Raw genomic sequence first — 23,118 nt, 5'->3', positions numbered from 1 at the left:
AAGTTAATGCAACGTGCCACGGTTACTAGGCTCATTGCATGGTACTTAGCCATTTAGACTAAGACTCCCCCCACATCCACACCACTCAACTGTTGTGACAAGTGCTGTTAACAACCACCTATTAAGGCCGGCAGGGCACACGAGGGGGTGGGTGGCCAGGACCACACCTGGCTGCCTTTGTGTCCGCGACGCTGATGTTTACACACCTAATTTAGGGCCTAGCCGACCTAAACAAGGCCCAGGTATGCGTCACCAGTGTTGGCTATGAAAGACAATCGGTCTCGGGTCATTGGATTCATAGCGCAGCACGCTAACCATGAAACTACCACTTCCCACACCCATACAACAACCGCAATTCGCCACTCAGTGGTGGTGACGTCACCATGGTGCTTGTGCCAGGCTAGGTGCACGTTGAGGCCGCGTTAAGTGTCTAAGGCTCTCCAGCAGGCGATTACAGGGCAGACTCAGGTACCACGGCTTGACTGACGGAGATGACTGGCAGATGCACCACCTGTGCTACCCGCTTTGCCAACTCGTGTTTTAGCCAACCAGTGCTCCGCGATGTTGTTGTGGGTATCTTTCCCCTACCCTCCACTGTTGTTGGAGGGCGACTACCTCCAACTACCCAATATTGTCCTTCACGAGGCTCCTCCACAGAGGGTAATCTTGACACTGTTGGAATCCGTCACCTCCAAGTACAATCAGCTCCACATCATTCTATACCACATCAGCGCATCACTTCTCGAGCGCATGAGTCACCCGTTTAGCCGCCTCTGTCCGGCCGGTCAGAATCTGTTTGGGCATGCGGTGGCTGGGACTGCGGGCTACATGACCCAGCTAATGGAGCCTCGCCTGCCAGAGGAGCTCACTATTGTGTGTCCAGATCACATGCATACAAAGACAAATGTCCCCAATATAGCCTTAGCATACTTTTGGGGCAAGTGCACCGATTACACATGAAAAAAAGATGAAGATCCCCCTTATATCCTGAACAGACTGTTGGGGCAAGTGCTGTTAGCGAGCACCTATGAAGGCTGGCATGGCACACGAGGGGGTGAGTGGCCAGCACCACGCCCGGCCACCTTTGTCTCCCCAGTAGCGATGTTTACACACTGCCACCAGATACCAATTCAAGGTTGACTCGACCTAGGTGAGGCCCAGTACCAGTTCAGATAATCCTCACTGGTATCGGCAGTGGGAATCAAACACGGGTCGCCTGGTTCGTAGCGCGGTGCGCTAACCGCTACACTACCACCCCCTCTATCACACACACACATACACACACACACATTTATCCCATACCTGAGCCCCAAAGTGTGACACACTGCTGCTCGTGGGTGAGGCACATGCCGTTGTAGCAATATGCCTCCTTGCCATGGCACGGGTAACCGTCCAGCAGGTACACATTGGGTGGACAGTGGGGCGACCCTCCATTGCAGTACTCGGGCAGGTCACAGGTGTTGGTGGGGTCACGACACCGGGTCCCGGATGGCTTCAGCTGTGAATGCCAACAAGAAAACGAGGCAGCAAAAAGAGCAAGCATGCGCATGGATTCCGTAATGCTTTCCAACATGTGTTTTGTCCTCGGAAGCATGTCATTATTTAATTACTAGTATGGCAGAGGCGGATATATAAACTTCCCGGGGTGGGAATGCAGTTTTGAAATGTCAAGGTTTCTAAACAGGGCTCTACGTTAATAGCAACAATAATAAAATAAATATGATAAAATTAATTAAAAACTCAACGTATTTTCGATGGTGAACAGAAATAAAATATCGATTTTGAGGGTGGCAAGGGGGCGATAGCCTCAATCACTGGGTCTTTAAATCTGCGACTGCAGTACGGAAGCTGGTGGGTAGCAGTCGGAGCAAATCGCGTACACATATTTACACATAATCCCTTTTTGGTTTGGTTTTTGTTTCCTAGTATTTATGCAACTCCTTTGATACCTTTGGCCAATTTCTTTTAGGGTAAGTCTGTCATAGCAAGACAAATTAATACCATAGTTTTATTCTGATTTCATCATTGTTACAAGAGTTATCTTGACCCCATGTTACAGGCAGGCAAACGGACGGACAGAGCTAATGCACTGATGCTTTCAACCTTAGTTTGAATAAACACAAGCAGGGATAACAAGGTGTGTCGTTAATAAGCAGAGTAACATTTTCCGGTATTATTTTTCAAAGGCGGTCAACTTGGAGCTAGGATCAGAACATTTGGATCCACACTCCAACAATAAAGGAACAGTTTGTGTTGGTTTTGTGCAAACATGTAACGCTCATAAAATTCTCAAACTCTGGCTGGCGCTAGCATTAACCGCAAGGGCGTACGCTGATCATGCTATGTTCACGGTCTATAAGGGCATAGTCTTACTGTTGGAACATAGCTTCAGACTGACGAGTTTTATGGTACATCGCTGGTCTTAGTTCTTTCAAATAAAGCAATCGCATGGGCCTTTTCATACTGGAGAATGCCATTTAGATTGATAGCATGTCCTGGACATGTCATTAAGGAACACACACCAGTGAGATGCGATACCAATGCAGTGAATAATATATTTGAGGCTAGCTGTCAATGTCTCTGTAACATTGAAATAACCCTTACTTTTTTTGCTAATATAAAACAATACCGTAAGGTATAACACAACATTAATCAAACACTCTATTAAATAATAACAGGTTCAAAGCGCAGTCTGCTAGCCATTGTGCTACTGGTCCAACCCACTTTGATTGAATGCTACAACACAATTTTTTTTTTTTATAAATCCAGGCGTCTGAAAATAATTCAGCCTTTGTGAATTATGCAAAAAAACATTCGCATTTCCTCAAGAAGTGCATTGTGGTCCTCTCTTCTGAGGCCACCATCAAAATTAATGTCATAAAATATGACCAACTGACAGCAGCAGAGGTGATGCAGTGATGACAACTGTGGACCAGTTTCGTTATCCTTAGGGCTCATCAGCACATTATCGTCACTAATGCTCACCGCTGCAAAGTTAACCTCTGGGAACCATATATGTGGAGTTCCCACTTGCACACTACGGGATCCATTAGTATGGCTAATGCCAACAACAACAATCACATTTGTGAGGATAAAGTCGGTCGCGTTTGCTCAGAATTAACAGACTTTGCAGCAGGATTTGTAATAAAGTTTTTTTTCATGAATGCCAGAGACATTTTCGTCTCCTTAATTGCCTTTGATCCCACAGGGATCTCAAGAGTCTCTGAACTATGTGTTAAGGAATCATAGATTGTGGAATGGCATATTTTATCCTACAATGTCAAGCTGCCCTGGAACACATTTATTATTTTACCTCCCAACTGAAAAATTGGAACTCTTACATGTATTTATATTCTTACAGGCTGAAGTAGAGTACTTTAAATGTCCCAGGGGCCAATTTTACAATTTATTACAAATGACTCATCACTCATAATTGACTGAAACAAGCAAATATCAAGCCCTTTTGGTCACGCTGATATTAACAAACACAATGACGATATGTAAAGAAATTAAACAAAGAAGATTACCTTACAGTTGATTTCTTTTATGTTACAGAAAAGACCAGAATTGTGTAATTAAAAAACAAGATTTGGTCGTGTGTTCTGATGCTGTGTTTAATGTCGTTGCATTTTAAAATGGATCAATATAAAGGGAACTGGTATTTATAGTATTAATATGCTTTTTTGGTTATTTATATTTGACAATTACATTTTGGTTCCACTTTGGCTCCCACTTCCGTTGGAAATATGGTTCTAACGTAACTAATTTCTGGTTAACCGATGTGCATCGAAAAGGTTCATTATCCACCGCGGAATGGCTATAACTTCACAAAGCGAAGGTTTCAGAGAATGTCTGTAGTTTTACCGTTGGAATATCTCATTACCATCAATTTATATACAGACAATTTGCTTGCAGAGTGTTTTTCAAAGTTCATTACATCAACCAAAAAAATTGCTGCAAATTTCTAGAGGATGTGAATTATGTGAAATCCTACTTATTAAAAGTACAATTTTCGAGCATGTAAATCTGTCGAATATCTCGGTACCATCGAGGTATTGTTTGTAAACAACAACAAAAATGCGGTAAACAACGTAAAAGCCTGATATTTATGGACGGGCGCCCAAATCAACGGCAGATAAATCTTGCATGCTTTTAACCTGCGTTAAAAATTGTAAAATATAAAATGCCATGTCGTTTAATGAAAATGCCACTAAAATATCCAGAGCCAAGGAAATGGAATAAAGCTGTTTAAAAGGGGTCCCAGTCTATCAAATGTTGACTTACCTCCAATAAACACCTTTTTTTCTTTTAAGTGGCAAAATGTAAACCGAAATAATTATTTTTCATGTGTCCCACGTCACCACGAATCGTAAGCACTAAGTGTAAATGTCGAACAACATCCACGATGTTCAGACTGCGCGAGTAAAGGATTAGTTGAATAACAAAAACAAACACAATCAGAGGAAGTCAGTTTATGGTCATGAAAAGCTCGCCGACTGTACACAGGAGAGACAGGGAGAATTGTGGCTGGGACAGAGACGTTTTGGTCATGTGTACAATGGGCAACGTGTATATGGGTAACAGTGCCAGAATTGTTTGCGGCTGCTGCTGGGAAACGTTGATGAAATCTGTCTGAAATTAAACTGAGTTTTACAATGGTACCAAGAAGAGGTGGAACGATTCATGCCTCCCACCTCCCCAAACACCCTTCCCAACTCCCACTGCGAATTGTCGCGATTGAGGACGGTGATTTCATTCAACACAAAGGAATATGGAAATGGGGATTCATGCAAGCGTCTAAAATGTAACCGCATCTCAAGATGCCGCACCGACACGGCGTGCGGATTTATTTGAAGATAGAAACAGTCACTGGTGGAAAAAAATAAATGTTTTTAGTCTGTACTGGGGTAAAGGGACTTCCAGACTCTTGGGGGGGGGAGGGGAGAATGAGCAACCTCCCACGAAGCAGAGGTTATAACTGAACTTCAACAGAAGCTCTTCGGTTGGAGAAGCGGGGAGTGCGCGTGGAGGAGGGTAGAGTGAGGTGGGAGATGAGAGATGGGCAGGGGCGAGTCCATGGAGGATATTTAAGACAGTGAGTGCGATCTTCGAATGGATCTTAGATTGAATTGGGAGCAAGTGAAGGGATTGAGAACAAGGAGGTGGATGAAGTCTCATTTCCAGGTGTGGAGTCTGGCAGCTGCGTTTTGATTTGGTAATCTAAACCCATTACATAGAACACATTAATCGAAAAACATCAACGTTTGCACGCACAATACAATGCACGTATTCTGAGCATTAGAATTGATATTCATTTGACACATCAATGCATTCTTGCTCATTTACAGAGTAGCCTGTCTTAGATTATAAACATAAAACATGGTTCATGTTATATTCTTGGTTATTTCAGTAAAGTCACATTTCAGACAAAAAAAATCTATAAATATGCAGTCACTATTGATACATTTCACATGAGCACACACTTTGTTTCAATAAAAGGGCAAAGGTGCAGCCTTGCAATTGCTCACTCACACCACTGCTGGCAGAAGAGCGTGCACTCGCGGGTGCTCTAGAGCGCCCCTCAGTGTCGCCGTGCTCTATTACGCGGACCACTACGCTGTGCGTAATGGTAACGGTCACATTTGGGGTCCACAATTTACTTTAAAAACAGCACATTTTACAAAGTGCATTCGCCAGCATTCAGAAACAACATACCATACCACATTCCGTAAACACACTGCTGGCTACAAACTAGGATAACAGTAACGCAGGTATTTTAATCCGAGAAATGTTGTAAACGCCAATGTGCAACGCGATAAACTTTCCCACCATGGGTACACATGCGTGGATACTGAATTTGGAGAAGTTGAATTGAATTTGAACACGGCAATCGAACCTCCAATGCCATGATCAGCCTACAACAAAATGTGCATGCTTAAGCTCAGCTACCTGATTTGTTATCACATGACAGGTTCGCCAACTTGCGTAGGATATGCACACGCATGCAGAGTAAATTAGTAATGGACAGGGTACAGTGTATTGAGACATCATGGCAGCGCACATTGCCCTCCCCTTTGCTACGCAGAGAAATTCAAATGTTCACTCACGCGTGGCAAAGTAGAAGTTTTATGAAATATTTTCAATCATGCGATTTATTTTATTCGTCGAGGAGTTATTTTGCGAAATTGCGGAATCTTGTATTATTAATGTTCGGCGACACCTCCGATCTTGAGTACAGCTCACTTCGGCATGAGGCACCAGGGGCCAAGGATGGTTCTTAATTAATCTCTCTGTTCTTATTTGATCATTATTTTGTCACCGTTAATCTCAAACAATCCTCAAATTTTAATTTGAAAACCGATGATATATATATGATGATATATATTTATATATATATCATCCGCCTACATTTCTTTGTCCTTTTCGTAACAGATCTACATTCAAAATAACAATTAAATTTTTTGTAATTTACAGATCGTTGTGCACGTTACAAGTCAATCTCCTCCTGTACGACGGCCTATCCAAACCATGTCGGTCATCGGTGTTGTTGGGCCATACTTCGGCATGCTTGGTCAGCGTAGCTTGGTCAAGGGGAGGTCGATGACCAGTTCGTATTATCACGTCCCACGGACGTCAGCCACATAATGCAGATCGCCAGCTTAGACGGCGAGAAGAGCTCTAACCACCGAGTCACCAATCCCCTCCCACTCTTACTTCACGGGACACGCTCATATTAAAGGAATATGCGATCATTACTACAGTGGTCACTGACGCTGTTATTATAGACATTAGAACACCATTCCAGTGCCCAGCAATCATGAATCTTATACCCCCCACCCACCCCCTCAATCTCGTCCCATTATGGAGACTCAAGCACCTGGGTGCCATGCTCAACACAACCCTGGGCCGAGTCTTTTTTTCATATTCTTTGGGTCTTTCGGTAAAGTCACGTAGATAGGTTCAAAGAAAATAACCAAAAACTACGACGTTTCGATCGCAACACAAGCGGCTGTCATCAGGAAAAGGGGTTAGCTTCTAAAGGCAAACTGTTTATGAAGGTTTTAAATGGGCGTAGCCAAAATGTCAGCAGGATGGGCGGGGCAGCTTATGTTAATGTAGGTGGTGGGCGGCGACCGCGACAGTGGTGGGTTTTCCACCAATAAAAGGGCTGCCAGATAAAAATTAGCATATTCATGTAAGATTGGTGAGCGGCCTCCACGGCGAGCGCGCTGAGGTGGCTAACATCGGAAGGTGGTAGGATGGGAACATCACAGCCAGTTGTGACTTAAACTGGTTGATAATGTCCATCCAATGATTGCTCAGTTTGTACCCATCTTCTCGGTTGAAATTGTGCCTGTGTCTGTATATATGGATGGCTTCATGAACGAAACTTTGTTGATAGCCAGTGGGTTTGCAAAGTACCTTCGTCTTAGAGAAATCAATTTCGTGTGAGCCCACCGTATTAAAACAATGATCAGCCATGGCCGAGGTATTGTTCCTACCGTGTTTCAGATCTGCCTTATGTTCACGAACACGGTCCGAGACGTGTCGCTTAGTTTCTCCAATGCCGTAGACACAGCTTAGTTTGTAGACGACGGGGTATTGTATGTCAGGGATCACATCCTTCACAGATGGGATCAGATCACGAATTTTATGTACTGCGTTAAATTGAACCTGGATCTTGTGTTTGCTCATAATTTTGGAAATATTTTTGTTGACCCCTGCTATGTATGGCAAGATGATGGTTTTTAAATTGGGTCCTCAGGTGGTGTTTTCCCAACGGTTGGGGTGATAGCTTTACGGATTCTGTCGTCTGAATTTCCATTCATCCTGAGAGCTTGGTGCACGTGTTCCAGTTCACTGGCTAGGTGATGATGGTCGGAAATACATTGAACTCTATGGTCTAGAGTTTTGATGAGGGAATTCTTCTGGGATGGATGGTGGTGGGAGTCAGGTTTTACAGTAGATAGGCATCCGTATGGGTGGCTTTCCAGTAGACAGTGTCCTATTGAGCCATCTGGTCTCTTTTCGATTAAAACATCCAAGAATGGTAGCTTGTTATCCATTTCCACCTCCATGGTGAATTTGATGGCTGGGTGTATGGAATTGATGCCGTTGAGGAATTGGTTCAGAGCTGGTCGGCCATGTGGCCAGATGACGAACGTGTCATCTAAGCACCTCTTCCACAAGGACGGACGTAGAGTGGATGCCTGGAAGGCGTCTGTCTCTTCATGACAAGACAGGGAAATAGAGAGACTCAGAAGAACGGTGGCATTGCAGGTCACATGATCATCCTAGGTCACATGGTCATCGCAGGTCACATGGCAGGCAGCGACAGTCGAAATGATATAGTGGGCCAGGTTACCCAGGCAGGCTCATTAGACAACTGGGACCCCTAAATGGGGAGGGAAATTGGGGAGGAAGGTGGGGGGAGGGGGATAACTGGCGTTGACCCGTGTTGCTGTATGTTCTTGAAAAAGAAAAGGATATAAAAAATGGGGTAATTTCAGAACCCATTTCTTGTTTCTCGCTGGTGTCAGTCATTTATTAGCAAGCCACTGGCGGCGATGCACTTTGAGATCTAAATTGAAAACTCATTTCTCTAGAACTAATTTTTGTGCGCGTTTAATTTGTTGTCCTTCCCCCTGCACCTCCGATGAGTACTGCTGGCTACGTATGGCGCGGAAGAAGTTCAACATACGTACATGCGACTCTGTTTCGTGACCCCTGAAGTGGTCTTGGTTGGTCAGTCACTGAGGAAATGGCCGTGGGGTGGTCACACGTGGGTGGTTCTCCATCCCCCGGACACCCTCCCCATGTGATGTCATTAAATAGAACTCGCAAAGAGCAACAAACAGAACCGTAGTATGACCCTTTTCTCACTTAAGGCGATCGAATGCAGTCTAGAATAATGATTCTTGAAGCAGGGGCTGATGAGGTATAGGTAATGAGGTACATAAAAAAGCGCCACGGGCAGAGTTTATTGGAGAAAAGATTTTGCGTTTTGTAACGATGCAACACTAAAGTGTGGGTGATGGTAAGTTTTAATGCTTGAATAGGAATTGGAAAGTGTTGTATATTTGTAAAAAACACACACAAAATACCCCACGAATATGTTATTTATAACGTTTCCAGAAAAAACAAAAATGAAACCACCTACAATACTAATGAATAATATATTCCAAAATAAAATGCATACATTCATCATTGCAAATTGAATGGAGGTATAAAATGTCACAATAAATAATTGCTATTCTTTTGTGTCTCGCAACCAAAAAAGGTTCATGGTGTAATTATCAAAGTTTCAGATATGCGCGTTAAAAGCAGAGTAATCACGATTGAAAAATTATTATGCAATGCAAAGATCATACTGTATTCATTAATTACTTTTCTGCCATTTGTGTTTCATACTTAAAACGTTGCTATTTAGTTTTATGACCAAAACTTTGAGAGGCAATTTTTTTTAATTAAGAGTTGGTTAAAATACATGAATGCAACTGAGTTAATTTCAATCTCTTTAAAAATAGACGCGCTACCCGGAGCCAATCTGCAAGCACGAGGTAGCAATGCTCAAAAGCTTCGCACAGATAGATTCAATAATCCATTGCTGTGCACTGGCATTTTCCTGGCCAAGCGTTTCAACAAACATGTGCACTTTAGCCAGCAGAATTAAGTTGTTTAAAATGAACGTGTCGAACAAACAATACTTGTGACAATAAACACACACACACACATGTACACCTTTAGCACAGTTATCATGTGTCATTAGGTTTTGTGTCCAAAATGTTTAAAACTGGAGTTAATGGAGGGGGGGGGGGGAATGCAGTAACATGCAACACCTTGCACCAAAAATCGGCAGGATGTACAGGCATGGTGTGCATGCTTAACGTGCATGCATAATGTGTGTTGATTACCCTATGAACAAGCCAATAACTAATACATTTTTATATTCCGCCAAGGTCCTTAAGATGTTCTGATTTCCAACTGATCAGCACTCCCAGGTCTTTAGGTTGCGCTCTTTTTGGCGATCGGGATTTTGTGAGCGTGGCACCCAAACTATGGGACGTATTGAGGCAATCGGAGTTGGTAGATAGATTCAAGTCTGCTTTGAAAACCCCATCTCTTTATGACGTGGCCTTCCCTCTTTAGTTTGGTCGGTTGCCCTGGTTCTGTTTTTGTTTCCTGCTTTTCACGCATTGGGCATTGGGATCCTAGGATGGAATGCTCATTTATAGATTTTGAAATTTTATCAATAACCCAACCGGTAAAGCAACACCCGCCACTCTCTGGTGGTACTAACCAGGCTCCACCCTACTTAGCCTTCTAAGATTTCATGAGAGGTGGGCCGTCTAGGTAGATTTGGTTATTTGGAGTGATTGAATGTGTATTTGATGTTGCTAGGCATTACACGCATGGACATTCTTTGTTGCACGATGGCGTGCGGACTACGACTACAATGGGGGAGGATATCTGTGAACATGCTTGAGGAGGAGGAAACGTGCCGCTGCACACTGCCCATCCGGATTGTTAAACGTGGAAGGTATGGGCATTCTTATGGCCGGATTACCAGTAAGTGAGCAGTGAGCAGACATGATACGAATGACTTGTGAAAACCAACAGGATAGGCGGTCTGATTCACAGTGCTGTAACCCATAGTTACCTACGACGTAGGGAATGCATTGCCACCAAATTGAATGCACAATTTGAACATTATTCAAATGTGTTTTCCCCGTTACGGATGCCCGACTTCCAGGAGCATTGTATGTCACTGTGTATGCAGCAGGAAGTGAGCTCTTGACCAACACGTGCACGAGACTGGAACATGCAACACAGTACAAGCTGCATGTAAACACAACTGCCATAAGCACAGTCCTGACATAACCAACACCTGCTTAGATTACATTGGTGGGTGGGGGGGGCAACTGATACAAGCATACTTTGAGATGTCAGAATCAGAATCTTTATTTAGGCTGGAGGAATCTGATGAGCTATGAAGCTTTTTTCCCATAGAGACCAGCAAGTCATAAAAGCAAACCTTACCACAAAGGCATGTGCATATATACAAGCCCCTACCGTAGCATATTAAAACAAAAAAAAATTGCCAGCACATTTATGTGAAACAATCACAGCGAAAGTTGAAGTTATTATTATTTACTTTTCATCCCAAATGTATCAAATACATTGTGCATGTGGCATTCACAATATCGAACACTGAAATGGACCATAAATAAATAACCAAATAAATAAATACACGTAGTCCCTAAATAGGTCACATTCGTTTGGCGGTATTGGTTTTGAGAATGCTAAATTTCTTATACAGCACGTGTTTAGTTATTTATTAATCATTCCTGTAGCTCTCAATGCTATATCCAACCTTATTAAGTGTGTGTCCGCATGATGGCTGCAACCCAAAGAAATAAGATCTCCTATATAGCCTTAACAAACTGTCGGAGCAAGTCCTTTTAGTGAGCACCTACGAAGGCCTGTATGGCACCCAAGGGGGTGGGTGGCCAGCACCACACCCGGCCGCCTTTGTCTCCCGAGTGGTGGTATCTACACACCGCACCACGTACTCATTTGTGGCCGAGTCGACCTACGGGAGGCCCAGGACCGATAGGAACCCGGCTCGCCAGGTTCGTAGCGCAGCGCGCTAACCACTACAGTACCACTGCAACACACACACACATGTACTCGCAGACCCACTCACCTGGCAATCTTGACAGCACATTCCGTGTGCACATTCAGCGCCGGCCCTCAGGGTGCAGTTATTAGCATTGCAACAGGGATTATCACACTCCTGCAGGAAGAAGATGCACCCAGGTCAAGGATCAAAGCCTTGGCAATTTTGGTTTTTAACCTCAAGACTTCATGACAATTTATCACCCTCAATCAGTGCATTTACATAAAGTAATTCGCTCACAACATGCATTTTTTTTGGTACGAAGCCTAAAACCCGGACAGATAAGCTGTTTTGCAATATAAAACATCATGGAATTGTGATGCAGAAAACATATACAAATATGCACAACATGTGCATGACATGTACGTATGTATCCATTAATTGAATTGTTCTAGAAGGTTAAGCATCCACATGAACGGCTTGGCATTGAGAAGGGCACTCACCTCAATCTCGCCACAATCACACTGTTCACCGTCTTCCACGTAGCCGTTCCCGCAGCGCTTTCCTCCGTAAAGGTCCCGGACGTCCGGCATGTTGTAGAGACACATTCCGCCTCCCTTAGACAGGCTACTGTCCAGGTCTCGGATACTGCAGCTGCTGAACTTGCTCGGGAATGGGTGCCTTCTCGACACAAATATGACGACAACAACACACAGAGAGAGAGAGAGAGAGCGCTACAGAGACCGAAGGGGCGTACTCGAATCAAATACTGCGCATGAGCACGTTTGGTGCCTGCGCCATTCTTAAAGTGCAAAGCCACCGTGAATGTGCGCTGTCGTTTTAATGTCACGGGGGGCAATTGGGCATTGACATGGGGCCAGAGCGGTAGTGCCGTCGGTCGCTTGTTGCAGAGGCTCATGACTCGAATTCAAAACTACCCGCAAATTACTCATTACTTGACCACACTGATCACTGGTGGGTTGGTAATGGGAGGGGCCACAGAACCAGTCCAGATATCACTGGCGGCTGGTGTTATCCATGGCTGGTCATCAAACGCCGGTTCCATAATGCATTACGATATCCACCGTACCACCCTGAGAAAGCCTCACGGGTTCTCAAGATTTCTGCTCAAAGGCGACCTGCATCGCGATGTTTGGACAATTCAATTGCAAGGAGTGCGTGGCATGTGGAAGGAAACGTCGGTGCAGGGAGAAAACAGCGTGAATATGGGGGGATACCACTCGAAGGTCCACACAGGCATGTTCTTTAGACCTCACGGTATGCGACCGAGTTCTGGGCATCTTGCAGCCCAGAGGGCTTAGGAGGAGCACAGATCTGGGTAATCCACCAGTTCATGCCTCTAAAATTATTGATTGAAGGTGAGCACCGCTCATGCCCAGATTAAAAACTATTTCAGGTATGATCCTGCAATTGCCGCTCATGCCACTGCTGGCTGCAGGGCATGCATGTGAAGGCGTTTTAGAGAGTCCCTATTGGCCTACTCTTCCATGCTGGCCAGACGGAGTTCCCACAATTGACCACACCACACACACTTGATGATTGACAAAATTGCACTGTACCCATTCATACTGTTCGGTGGTCAGGGGCGCACAGTGTTTTAAGAAACTCGCACACTGTTTCAACGTCCTTGCCGGGAAAAATGAATCAGCGACCTCTGGATTGCAACTATTGTGCGAACCATTACAACACCACAGCAGCATTCCATAATGCTGCTACCACAAAGCATTGAGTGACGTCATTTATGTTAGCCTCACGCCACGAAAGCACGACTAATGTGTGATCAGCATTGATACAAAGTGGATCTAATTCCATTGCAGATTTAGTTTTGCACACACATGTTACACCCAAGGGTGTGGGAAGGAAGTGGGCGGTTATTTTAAACCGGTGAGTTTCCGTGATGATAAATGTTGCCCAGAATATATGTTCTCAGACACGATAAATGAGGCAGATATTTTTCTGGGAAATGTAACGAAGGCATTCATAGTTATGTACAGATCAGTTCAGACTGGTACAGACCTGGAACAGAATTATGATCTACTCTTACGTATGTATTTACTCCAGAATTAAATGTCATTCCACGTGACATTGCAATGGAGAACCCTCCTGAAAAAGAAAGGGTTAAGACTCTCATTTTTATCGGCCATGGTCAATCCACTGCTGGACGAGGGCCTCCCGAAGCTGTCCCCATCCCTTACAATCCAGCGATGTGACAATCTGCTCAGCACCTGCACGCAGTTAATATAGTCTGCTCCAGCTCCTGGACATCTGTGAAAAAAGAGCTTCATAGTTAATCGGATTCCTCCAGTCTCAATAACGATTTTCCACAACTATGCTTGACCTTCGACCACCATCCCCCCCCTCCCCATCAATGACATGTCATGCCCAAAGCCCACTTACTTTTCTTAACAGTATAATTATATCATTAACCCGCGGATGTTCTCTAACGCACTTGTTCCTCTGTCTGCCCAAGGCCGTAATTATAATATACATCCCCCCCAATATTCAAATATGCTCAAAATGTCCCCCCCCCCAATATATTGCTATAAAAATTGCTATGCTATATAAATTAAAACAACAATTTGATGAACCTTGGCCACAATATCTGGACTTGTCTTCATATAACAATGCATAGATTTCTGTTTATATGATTGTGGTTATGGTTGTTCTTTATTAATCCCAAATCTCTGCTATTACATACAATGAAACAAGAAATGGTAAAAAAAGTAAAAACAGAGCAATGTAATACAATACACTATTAGACATTATTGTAAAAAATAAATAAAAAGTCCATCCCATGTGTTAGTTAATTTTATTTTATTTTACGCAGGAAATTAGTTTTAAAATTTAGATATTTTTCTGGGTTGGGACCCCCAGACTTTCTGTGAGATTTGGTCCCCCCCAATGTTGACTCCATGGCTACGGCCTTGTGTCTGCCTCTCAATAAAATTCCAAGTGGGTAGCTAAAGCTGTGAGGGCCATTGGCTCTAGGAGCAGTTGCCTCTCGTGCCACAAGCCCCACAAACAACAGAAGGCACACTGCACATGAGCTGTACCCAGGGGTGAATTGAATCTAGATCTAGAACACTCCCAGGGGAGGCAGGTGATGGGTGGGTGGAGGAGCAGTCCTGAAATGTCAAGCTTTTTAAATAGGGCCCTACATTAATAATAATAATAAAACACGCAATGTATTTCCTCCAGTAAATATCAATAAAATACCAATTTTCAGAGTCTCGGGAGTGGGGGGGGCAATCCCCCATCGTTCCCGCCTCCTCCTCCTCCCCCCCACCACTACCCCCACGCCCCTTTGTTCCACCACTGGCAATACCATTGATTCAAACACAGAGAGCTTAAGACCACAGTATAATATTGTTATTTTTAAAAAGATTTATGTTGCCTGGACCAGCTGGATGTGTGTGAACGGTATTTGTTTATCTTTCTATCTGTCTTCTGACTTTATCTCTCAGGAAGCATAGAAAAGACTAAATACACCACTTTTTCTTTCTGGAGGTCATGGTGTCTGCAGGATAGGGTTACACACTGACAGAGACAGAATACACAATAAACATTCAGGATGGTGCTGAAGTGACCAAACCCACACAATGGAGCGTAATTATAAAACAAGTACATTTCAAATCAGTTGTTTATAAGCTAAGAGTGAAATTATTGAAATTAATATTCCTAAAAAAAAAGTAGAATTGTCTAACTGCAAAATGTCAGGGCAACTGCATTTACAAATTAAGCAATTTCATAACCATTTAATAGTTATTAGTGTGCAGACACCACTTGGGGAATTTGATTTACTTTGTGAAAAACTGAAAATGAGTGCAGCACTTTCCAACTATTCTCCAAAATTAAATACTAATTTAATATGAAATACTTGTTACATATTCTTTCGATACTTTGCGGCACGCTTCATTTGGAGTTGTGAGATGAGCCCACGTGCCAATGCTGGGTGGATGATTAAATTGCTGAATGGCGGCAACTTAGGGAGGCCTTCATCTAGCAGTGGATTGACCATGGCTGTTGCTGATGATGATGATATGGGTTTCAGTTTACCAACCCGGTATTTTAGAGAGTTTTGTCACTGTGATGAAGTGAAACAGTGATAAAAAAAATCACAAGAGAGAACAAATCTCTGACCTGTCAAATGCTGCTATAATGTATTGGTGGTTCTGGGCATCATAAATTATTATTTTTTATAATCCCACCCTGAAGAATGTGCAACAAAATAAAACATATGAAGGTCTTTAGAGGAATGTTATAGTTTATAACTTGAACCAAAATGCAAGTAAGGAATGAAGTGATTGAATATGATACAAAACTTGACATTAGCATTTTACTGCAGTATTCCCAAATGAAAAACATATTTTACAAAACGGTAATTGAAACTGCTCATCGAATTCTAGAGAATTCTGCTTTCAATTGTCTGTGGGTATTATCATTTACATTGAAATTTTACTTGGAGATTTTAGGATTTCATGGATTATAGATACGGGCAGTGTGGTAGTGTGTGGTTCGTGCATTATGATATGAGCTTGATTTGCCAAGTTATATTCCTGGCCCTGGTTAACACCAGTGACTCGTGGTATCTAAACCTCAACGAACGCACGGTGACCTCTGTGGTTGTGGTGAAGTATCGTTAAACAGCTCCCATGTGCAAGGCCTTCATCCTTTCAGTGCATTGCCAAATGAGTTCAAAATGAATTAGATTTTTTTCATGAATCGTATATACACAGCAAAATAAAAGTGTGAAAGCATGTTCCGTTAGCTCACTTCATAAAATGCCACGTCCGCAGGCGACTATCAGGCAACTTAAATGCCGCAGCTATAGTTAAAAATAAACAAAAGAGGAATGCGAATACGATCTCATCGGCTTTGCAATGCTGCAGTGTGAACACAATTGGGCTGCCCATTTTTAATCAGTGCCTCGACTGCTCTCTGCACAGAACTCACAAGTCATACTTGAACAGCTCGCTCAATGTTATCAATTCCTCAGTGGCTCCTTCAGAACACGGACACATGGGCATGGATGCCCCATTAAAATGTACGGCTCTATCTAAAGGGAGAAGCCTAAAGGAGAAAATCAATTGTCTTCGAAGCAGGTAAGACCTACAAGCCACTGAAAAGCAACCACGCTTGCTCAATTTAAAATACTCTTGGGCCATTTAGAATTGCGGCTATATTCACGACATGCTTATTAAAACATTTAGAATGAGTCTAAAGCACCAAGTGTATTCATTTTGAACCAAAACTTGTAAAAATTGTGCTCATATTTACAAGTGTAAAGTCAAAGTGATACATTGCTCAAATTAGCAATGAAGTGGTGCTCATCTCTCGTTTACAGCCCTGAGCCGCTGGTGGAAATCCACATTCATAGAGCGGCTCGCGATTGGAGTGTAGCGAGCCGCTCATTCGATCACCGAGTTACCTAACTAAAAAACCGAAGTAGATGCTCAAATGGCCCATTTCAATGCCATTATGAGATATGACAAAGTCAGGAAATGGAACTCGTGTAGATGATAGCAGATGCTCAGGAAAATAATTATGGAGCGGCAGCCTAGGAACAAAACGCATATGACAAATCCTCCACTGCGGAGATGCAGCGAGCCAGTGTTCAGCATATGATTACACTGCTGGATCAAGTGAGATGGTGGCAGCTTGGGAAGGCCTTCATCCAGCAGTGGATTGAGCAGTGCTGACGATGATGACGATGATTCGTGAGATGTGCATGGATTTCACAATGAGGCTTGAATGGCCAGAACTTTGCATTGCATTCCATTGTCGCGTGAAAGACAAATGAAAGAGTTAATATCGGGAAACAACTGATTTTCCATTCCATTTGATACACACATGTTTAACAGCAAGTGCAGTTGGAAAACACACAGACACCAAACCAGAAAGTACGGGAATTGGTAATATGATACAGCAATAACAATATTAAATTTCACAGTTCCGTTGCTGCAGAGATCAAGAATTATCTCCTGGTTTTCAGAAAACCATATCCGATCCGGTAGTCTGGACTTAAGGTTAAGCTAGCCATGTATGGCAGATTTTACTGCTAATATCATTAACATTTACCAGCACACACTGAATCGCACATGAATATAAACTAATTACTTTGACAAAAGGGCAGTTAGAAAAAGCACAGCAGTATACACCACCAGATAAAATGATGTTTTATCAACCGTATTCTAGAGGTTGAATAGCATTTTTACTACAAATCGGCTTTAAAAGTAATTTGTTCATGGCAAATTTTGTTGCAGGATATGCTCTTATTTTATAATTATTGATGCTCGTGCACTGATTTCGATTTCTTTGGCAACGTGGTTATTTTCAGCACGATTGTAGTTGGGTTGTTGTTGGCCCTGAGTTCTATTTGCTCTGATTTATATTAACTGCATCGTTGCACTTGTTTCTACATCATTGCTCAACATTTCTTTGATCCAGGCCACTATTGCAAACGAAACGACCCTCTCGTCCTACACAGTTAAACAAGATACCCTTGAAACCCAAAATCCATTTTCACGCACACGTTTATAGCCGTCAATGATAATGATCGCGTTGTTTTGTAACAATAGACTAATAAGGAACACAATGTCCTGATGTATGGAACAGTAACATAATTATTATTTGCTGGGCATACATACGTGCTCTATTTATACAATGACTGCTTTTACAAATTATTCCCATTCACGAGTTCACATCATGGCCAGTGCCGACTCAGCACCCCATCCCTCTAGGGCCAGTAAAATGAGTACCATCTTGAGGGCACCTTTGGTGGGGTGTCAAGATCGATTGCTCCATGGGAAACTGTTCCAAGCCACAGAACTACAGTGCATGATTGCCACCATTGGCTCAAGACGGTTATAAGTAATTGAGCAAAACCACAATTAATTGTTGTTGTTTTTTTTAAGCTTTGATGTTGTGAAGACTCCATGTGAGGAGCAATGGTGCAGTGGTTAGCGTGCTGCGCTACGAACCCGGAACATAATGCATTGCATTTCATGGATACACAAATCCAATTTTTGAGGAAATAAGATAAGCATTAAAAGCAATTCTAGATATAATTAGACCACATTATTGGCATAGTGTATTTCATACTGCCCATTGAACAGTAAACCTTCATTTACATTTTTTGAGTAACAGACATCTCATTCAGTTACACTTATTTTATAGCAGTTTGAGAATCAGACATCGGGGCATAAGAGTTCCATCATGCATGACAAAACCAGAAAAATCATGCATACACAACGCTTGCCAACGTGCGTTTGACTTTGCACAAAAAGCAGTTCTAAAGAAATTCGTTTTCAATCTAGATGATTTAAAAGTGCAAAGCTCCAGTGGCTTCCTAGTATCGGGAGAGCGTTCCAGACGGCCGCACAAGCGCATATGAAAGCGCACGATGCAGTAGCCGACTTTATCATACCCCACGTTAACCGCAGGCAGACAAAGAAAGATACAAAGACGAACAGACGAACAGAGCCGATGCATTATCACTTTCAGTCTCGATTTGGAAAGTGTTAAAAGCCATTGTCATGCCTAACAGCAGCAACCAAACATTAATAATAATCGTAGATGCCACAGCAGCAGCAGCAGAAAAAAAAGACACGTCGCATTAAAAACATTGCTGTGATTTTCTGCGCAATGAAGTATTCATCAGAACTCAAAGCAAGAATAAAACATGAAGGAGCATCGTTTTCTCGAGAGAGGAAAAAAAAACATTCAATGTGATGCCATGTGGATACGAAACAGTAGAATTGTTTCACTGTATACCGTACATAGTTTCCCAAAACCAAAACAAAGGACGAGAACTCTTGATAACATTTACAACACCAGTTCAAAACAAATTGCCTAGCAACGCCGACGTCCGTGTTGCAAGGCATATGGATCCAATTAAATTTCCTGAGCAGTGGAGCGCCTCAGAGGACAGAGTTCACAATTCGGAGGGGATCGCTTTGACATGACACACAGTTTCAATTATTTGTTTCTCGCTTGTGCTGTTAATTTGCCCATGCAAACACGACTACATGTGTATCTTCAATCTAATCAGGCTCACTGTGAACTGGACCTAAGTTAAAAACAATAGTCGAGGCAGTACTTTGTAGGTATGCCTGGGCCAATAGAAAAGTAATGCGAAGCCAATAGTCATATGTTAAACGTTTCTGTCATTTAAGAACATGCAGTGATATGAAAATATTTTTGAAAGTGCTACGCCAGTTGTTTTAATACACTCTGACCATGCCTTAATATTCCGTGCAAGTGATACCAAAGAATGGCCGATGCCCCAGAGCTTCACATCATACAATTTTAATATTAAAGCTCTAAATACAGTCATACATTTTACTTGCCACGTTGGGTTTAACTATAGAAAATGAGAAAAAACATCCCATTGAGATATATCTATGATTAACTGTGCCGCATCAGCAGAAATTTCAAAGAGAGAAAAAAACGTCTGAAGAATTAAAATATGTACCGAACAAAAGGCAATATAATGTCCACGTTTCAGCTTTCTTTCACTGACATTCCAGTGTATATTGCATGTGTTTATTTGGTCTGGTTGGATAATCAAATAGATGTGTAAATAGTTAATGTGCACTTTAGGCTAACAAATATATAATATACTCTGATCTATGCATGATTGTCTGAACATAATCATGCTTCCCCCTGCCTTAAATAAGCCAAAAAATAAAATTAAAAGCTGTGTTGCGTTGAACAGGACTCCATCATTTGTATGGAGTGCGCCTGCTGAGAACATCTGCAAATCCCACAGCATTTGTTCAAAAAGACTGACTCTGCTGATGAGATGCAGAGGGTTGAAGACCAGTCCAGGACTTGATTGCGTCAACAAATGTTGCTGGATAATATTGGTCTAGAAAGCAAATAGGCCGCAGGACTAAAACGTGGAGCCACAGAACGGAGTTCTGTTCATGTATCTCAGAGTGCGTTCCTTCCAGTATGCGAGGAATCAACCACACCCAGCCACGCCATGCTGCAATTCTATAAATTCACAGTAATCAAGCATCGTTGGGCCACCGTTGGCATAGCGTATCCCACTACTACTTCCTGTCCGCATCCTTAAAACCTTTACCAACCTCCCCGTTTCCCCTTTACTAACTTCACACATCACTTTCCCTATCATCACCCTTCCTTTCCATCCCTTCCCCTCCCCAACACTCGAACGCCATCCCTTTTCCCCATCAGCCAATACTCATGTACCATTTTTTATAATTCTTTGATGAAAGCGCTTTATAAAATCCTAGATAAGTTCAGATGTGGTTGGAACCGTTGGACCAACATTGGCACAACATTGGTCCAATGTTCCACGCGTACTGGGGCCATGACCATTCAGTGCAGTAATTAAATTCCAGAGTCAGTGATTCGGGCTTGTTTTCACCTAATTTAAACTCTTTGTCTCTACAATAGCTATGATTGCTATGTAATATGCCGAGCACGTAGATAGTCAAGTCATAGGGGCGGTGCGATAATTTCCTATTTACAGCCCTGAGCAACTGGTGGAAATTCTGCATTCCTATAGTGAGGAATAATCTATCCATAGGACAACCGTTGTTGACTTCACCCACAAAGTGGAAGCGATACCTCAATCAGGAATTGAACTCGCAACCTTCCGACTGCGTGCCACTTCTCTATACCGCTGAGCCACCTGGTCGGTTTGTAAATAACGGGACTCTTCCACGCGCAATTCACTTGGCGAGCTGGTGTGCCAGTGCTTAGTACAGTGTGCTGGGAAAATATGAACAGCTGGGACATTTCTCTTAAATAAATCACAGTTACAATGGGCTGTGAACTTGTTGACCTGAGCTCAATTCCCAGGCATTAGCAAGTGACACCTGAACCAATTCAGGGTTCCCTGTCTTCAACAACCAGCACTGAGCAATACGGTGACGTGAAGCAATTCCCATGAGCAGCAATCTGGGGCGAGCCGTCGTACAGAAGTGTGTTGACAAACTATGGACAATTATCGTCATTAATGATGATATCCTCAACATGAGATTTCAAATAGGTGAATTAAAGCATCGTTACTCATTTGTCAGTGAGAGTCAACTGTTCGGCTACTGAAGTTCGATCACAGCGGGCATTCAGCAGGAAAGTAAACTCTAATGCCTCAAGACAATGCGGTAATATCCCAATGCCGCTTTACAATGATTTTTTTTTTAAATTAATACTGGGAAATACATTCGTTAGACCACGAGTTCCGACTCTACAACCACAAATATAATATGTAACCACAGGTCATTGTTAAGAAAGAATGTATTTATCTAGCCTTGGAACGACCGTCACGTGATATTTACAATCTGAGAGTAAATAAGCCTCCGGGGGTTCATTGTCCCTTCAAATGCACAACACTCAATGAAGCTGCGCTTGTCAGAAGATAGGGGAACTGGGATTGTGTTGCCTATGCAGGAACACACTTCAAACCCAGTGCGCACACCACCCCTGAAGTCTGTCTTGCTGCCAGATGTAGAATGGCTCGAACTGTGTGCTATGAAATGTTCTCAAATGCCTGCTACTGTATGCTTGCACAAACACACACACACATCTTCAAAGACACAATAACAACATTATAGCCAGCTGATGTTTGGAGAAATTTCAGTGTGGACCAGCTGCATAAGCATTACTGATGTGCACTCCAATGGGATTTGTCGGGTCGTACTGCATGTTGGCGTTTCACTCCACATGCTGGGAGCTTCTTGAATGATTGAATATTCAATATTCGGCAAGTGAATATTCAGGGACTGAGAAAGTTCCCAGCCACACGACGTGAAACATCATCCATCACGTGGAGCGCTCAGTGCAATCTAAACACCCGTCTCAGAATCAGAATCTTTATTTATCCTGGAGGAATCCGATGAGATATGACGCTCTTTTTTATATATGTCCAATAGGGACGGGTAAGCCAGTCGGATAGCCGTATAGTCGGTTTGAAACCTATTCTTGCTGCAGCCCATGTCTACTGCCATTTCCGCACTGTAGAAATATCATAGTTACAGGAACCATTCTGAACAGTTCCGAAATAAACATTCGGTATTTTGAGAAATGCCTGTATGGCGTGCTGTCGCATATATCGGCCCATTTCAACCACTGTATATGACACAACCGCGAAAACCTACGCATTTATACGAGTCATTATTTAAGCATCCCACCAGTGAATGTATACATGTACAGTAAAAAAAAAGAAACCCTCGAAATAACTCCGAATAAACTACAAGGGTACAGTTAAGTCGCTTTTAACGTAGACGGGCGTTGCAATTCGGCTCCAGCATTTGTTATTTTTGGCAGATGTAAGCTCTCCGTGTTTATTGGTGGTGGGAGATGGGGAACGCTGGCCAAGAGAGTGATTAGCCAGCTTTAAAAAAAAAAACACATGGTAATGGTTGTGCTTGAAGCGTGTTTGACAGACAAGGTGATATGGCCTTTGCGACATTGCATGGGGGAGGGCATTCCGAGGCTGGCGTAGG

The 23,118-nt window shown here is 42.8% G+C and overlaps 1 protein-coding gene across 2 annotated transcripts in view; it reads right to left on the bottom strand.

Moving 5' to 3' along the window:
* The window catches only part of LOC116941303 (disintegrin and metalloproteinase domain-containing protein 12-like), a 167,772-nt gene that overhangs the window by 27,895 nt on the left and 116,759 nt on the right, over positions 1 to 23,118 (bottom strand). For both annotated transcript variants that reach the window (XM_076066329.1, XM_032952212.2), the window contains exons 12-14: positions 12,124 to 12,301; positions 11,708 to 11,797; positions 1,303 to 1,498 (exon numbers count right to left, since the gene is read on the bottom strand). In XM_076066329.1, the coding sequence (XP_075922444.1) occupies positions 1,303 to 1,498; positions 11,708 to 11,797; positions 12,124 to 12,301 (464 nt within the window). The remainder of the gene's footprint in view (positions 1 to 1,302; positions 1,499 to 11,707; positions 11,798 to 12,123; positions 12,302 to 23,118) is intronic.

Source organism: Petromyzon marinus, chromosome 11 (genome assembly GCF_048934315.1).
Source record: "Petromyzon marinus isolate PM22_M1 ecotype Great Lakes invasive population chromosome 11, UKy_Petmar_22M1.pri1.0, whole genome shotgun sequence".
NCBI classification, from domain to species: domain Eukaryota; kingdom Metazoa; phylum Chordata; class Hyperoartia; order Petromyzontiformes; family Petromyzontidae; genus Petromyzon; species Petromyzon marinus.
This window is presented reverse-complemented; position numbering and strand designations above follow the sequence as displayed.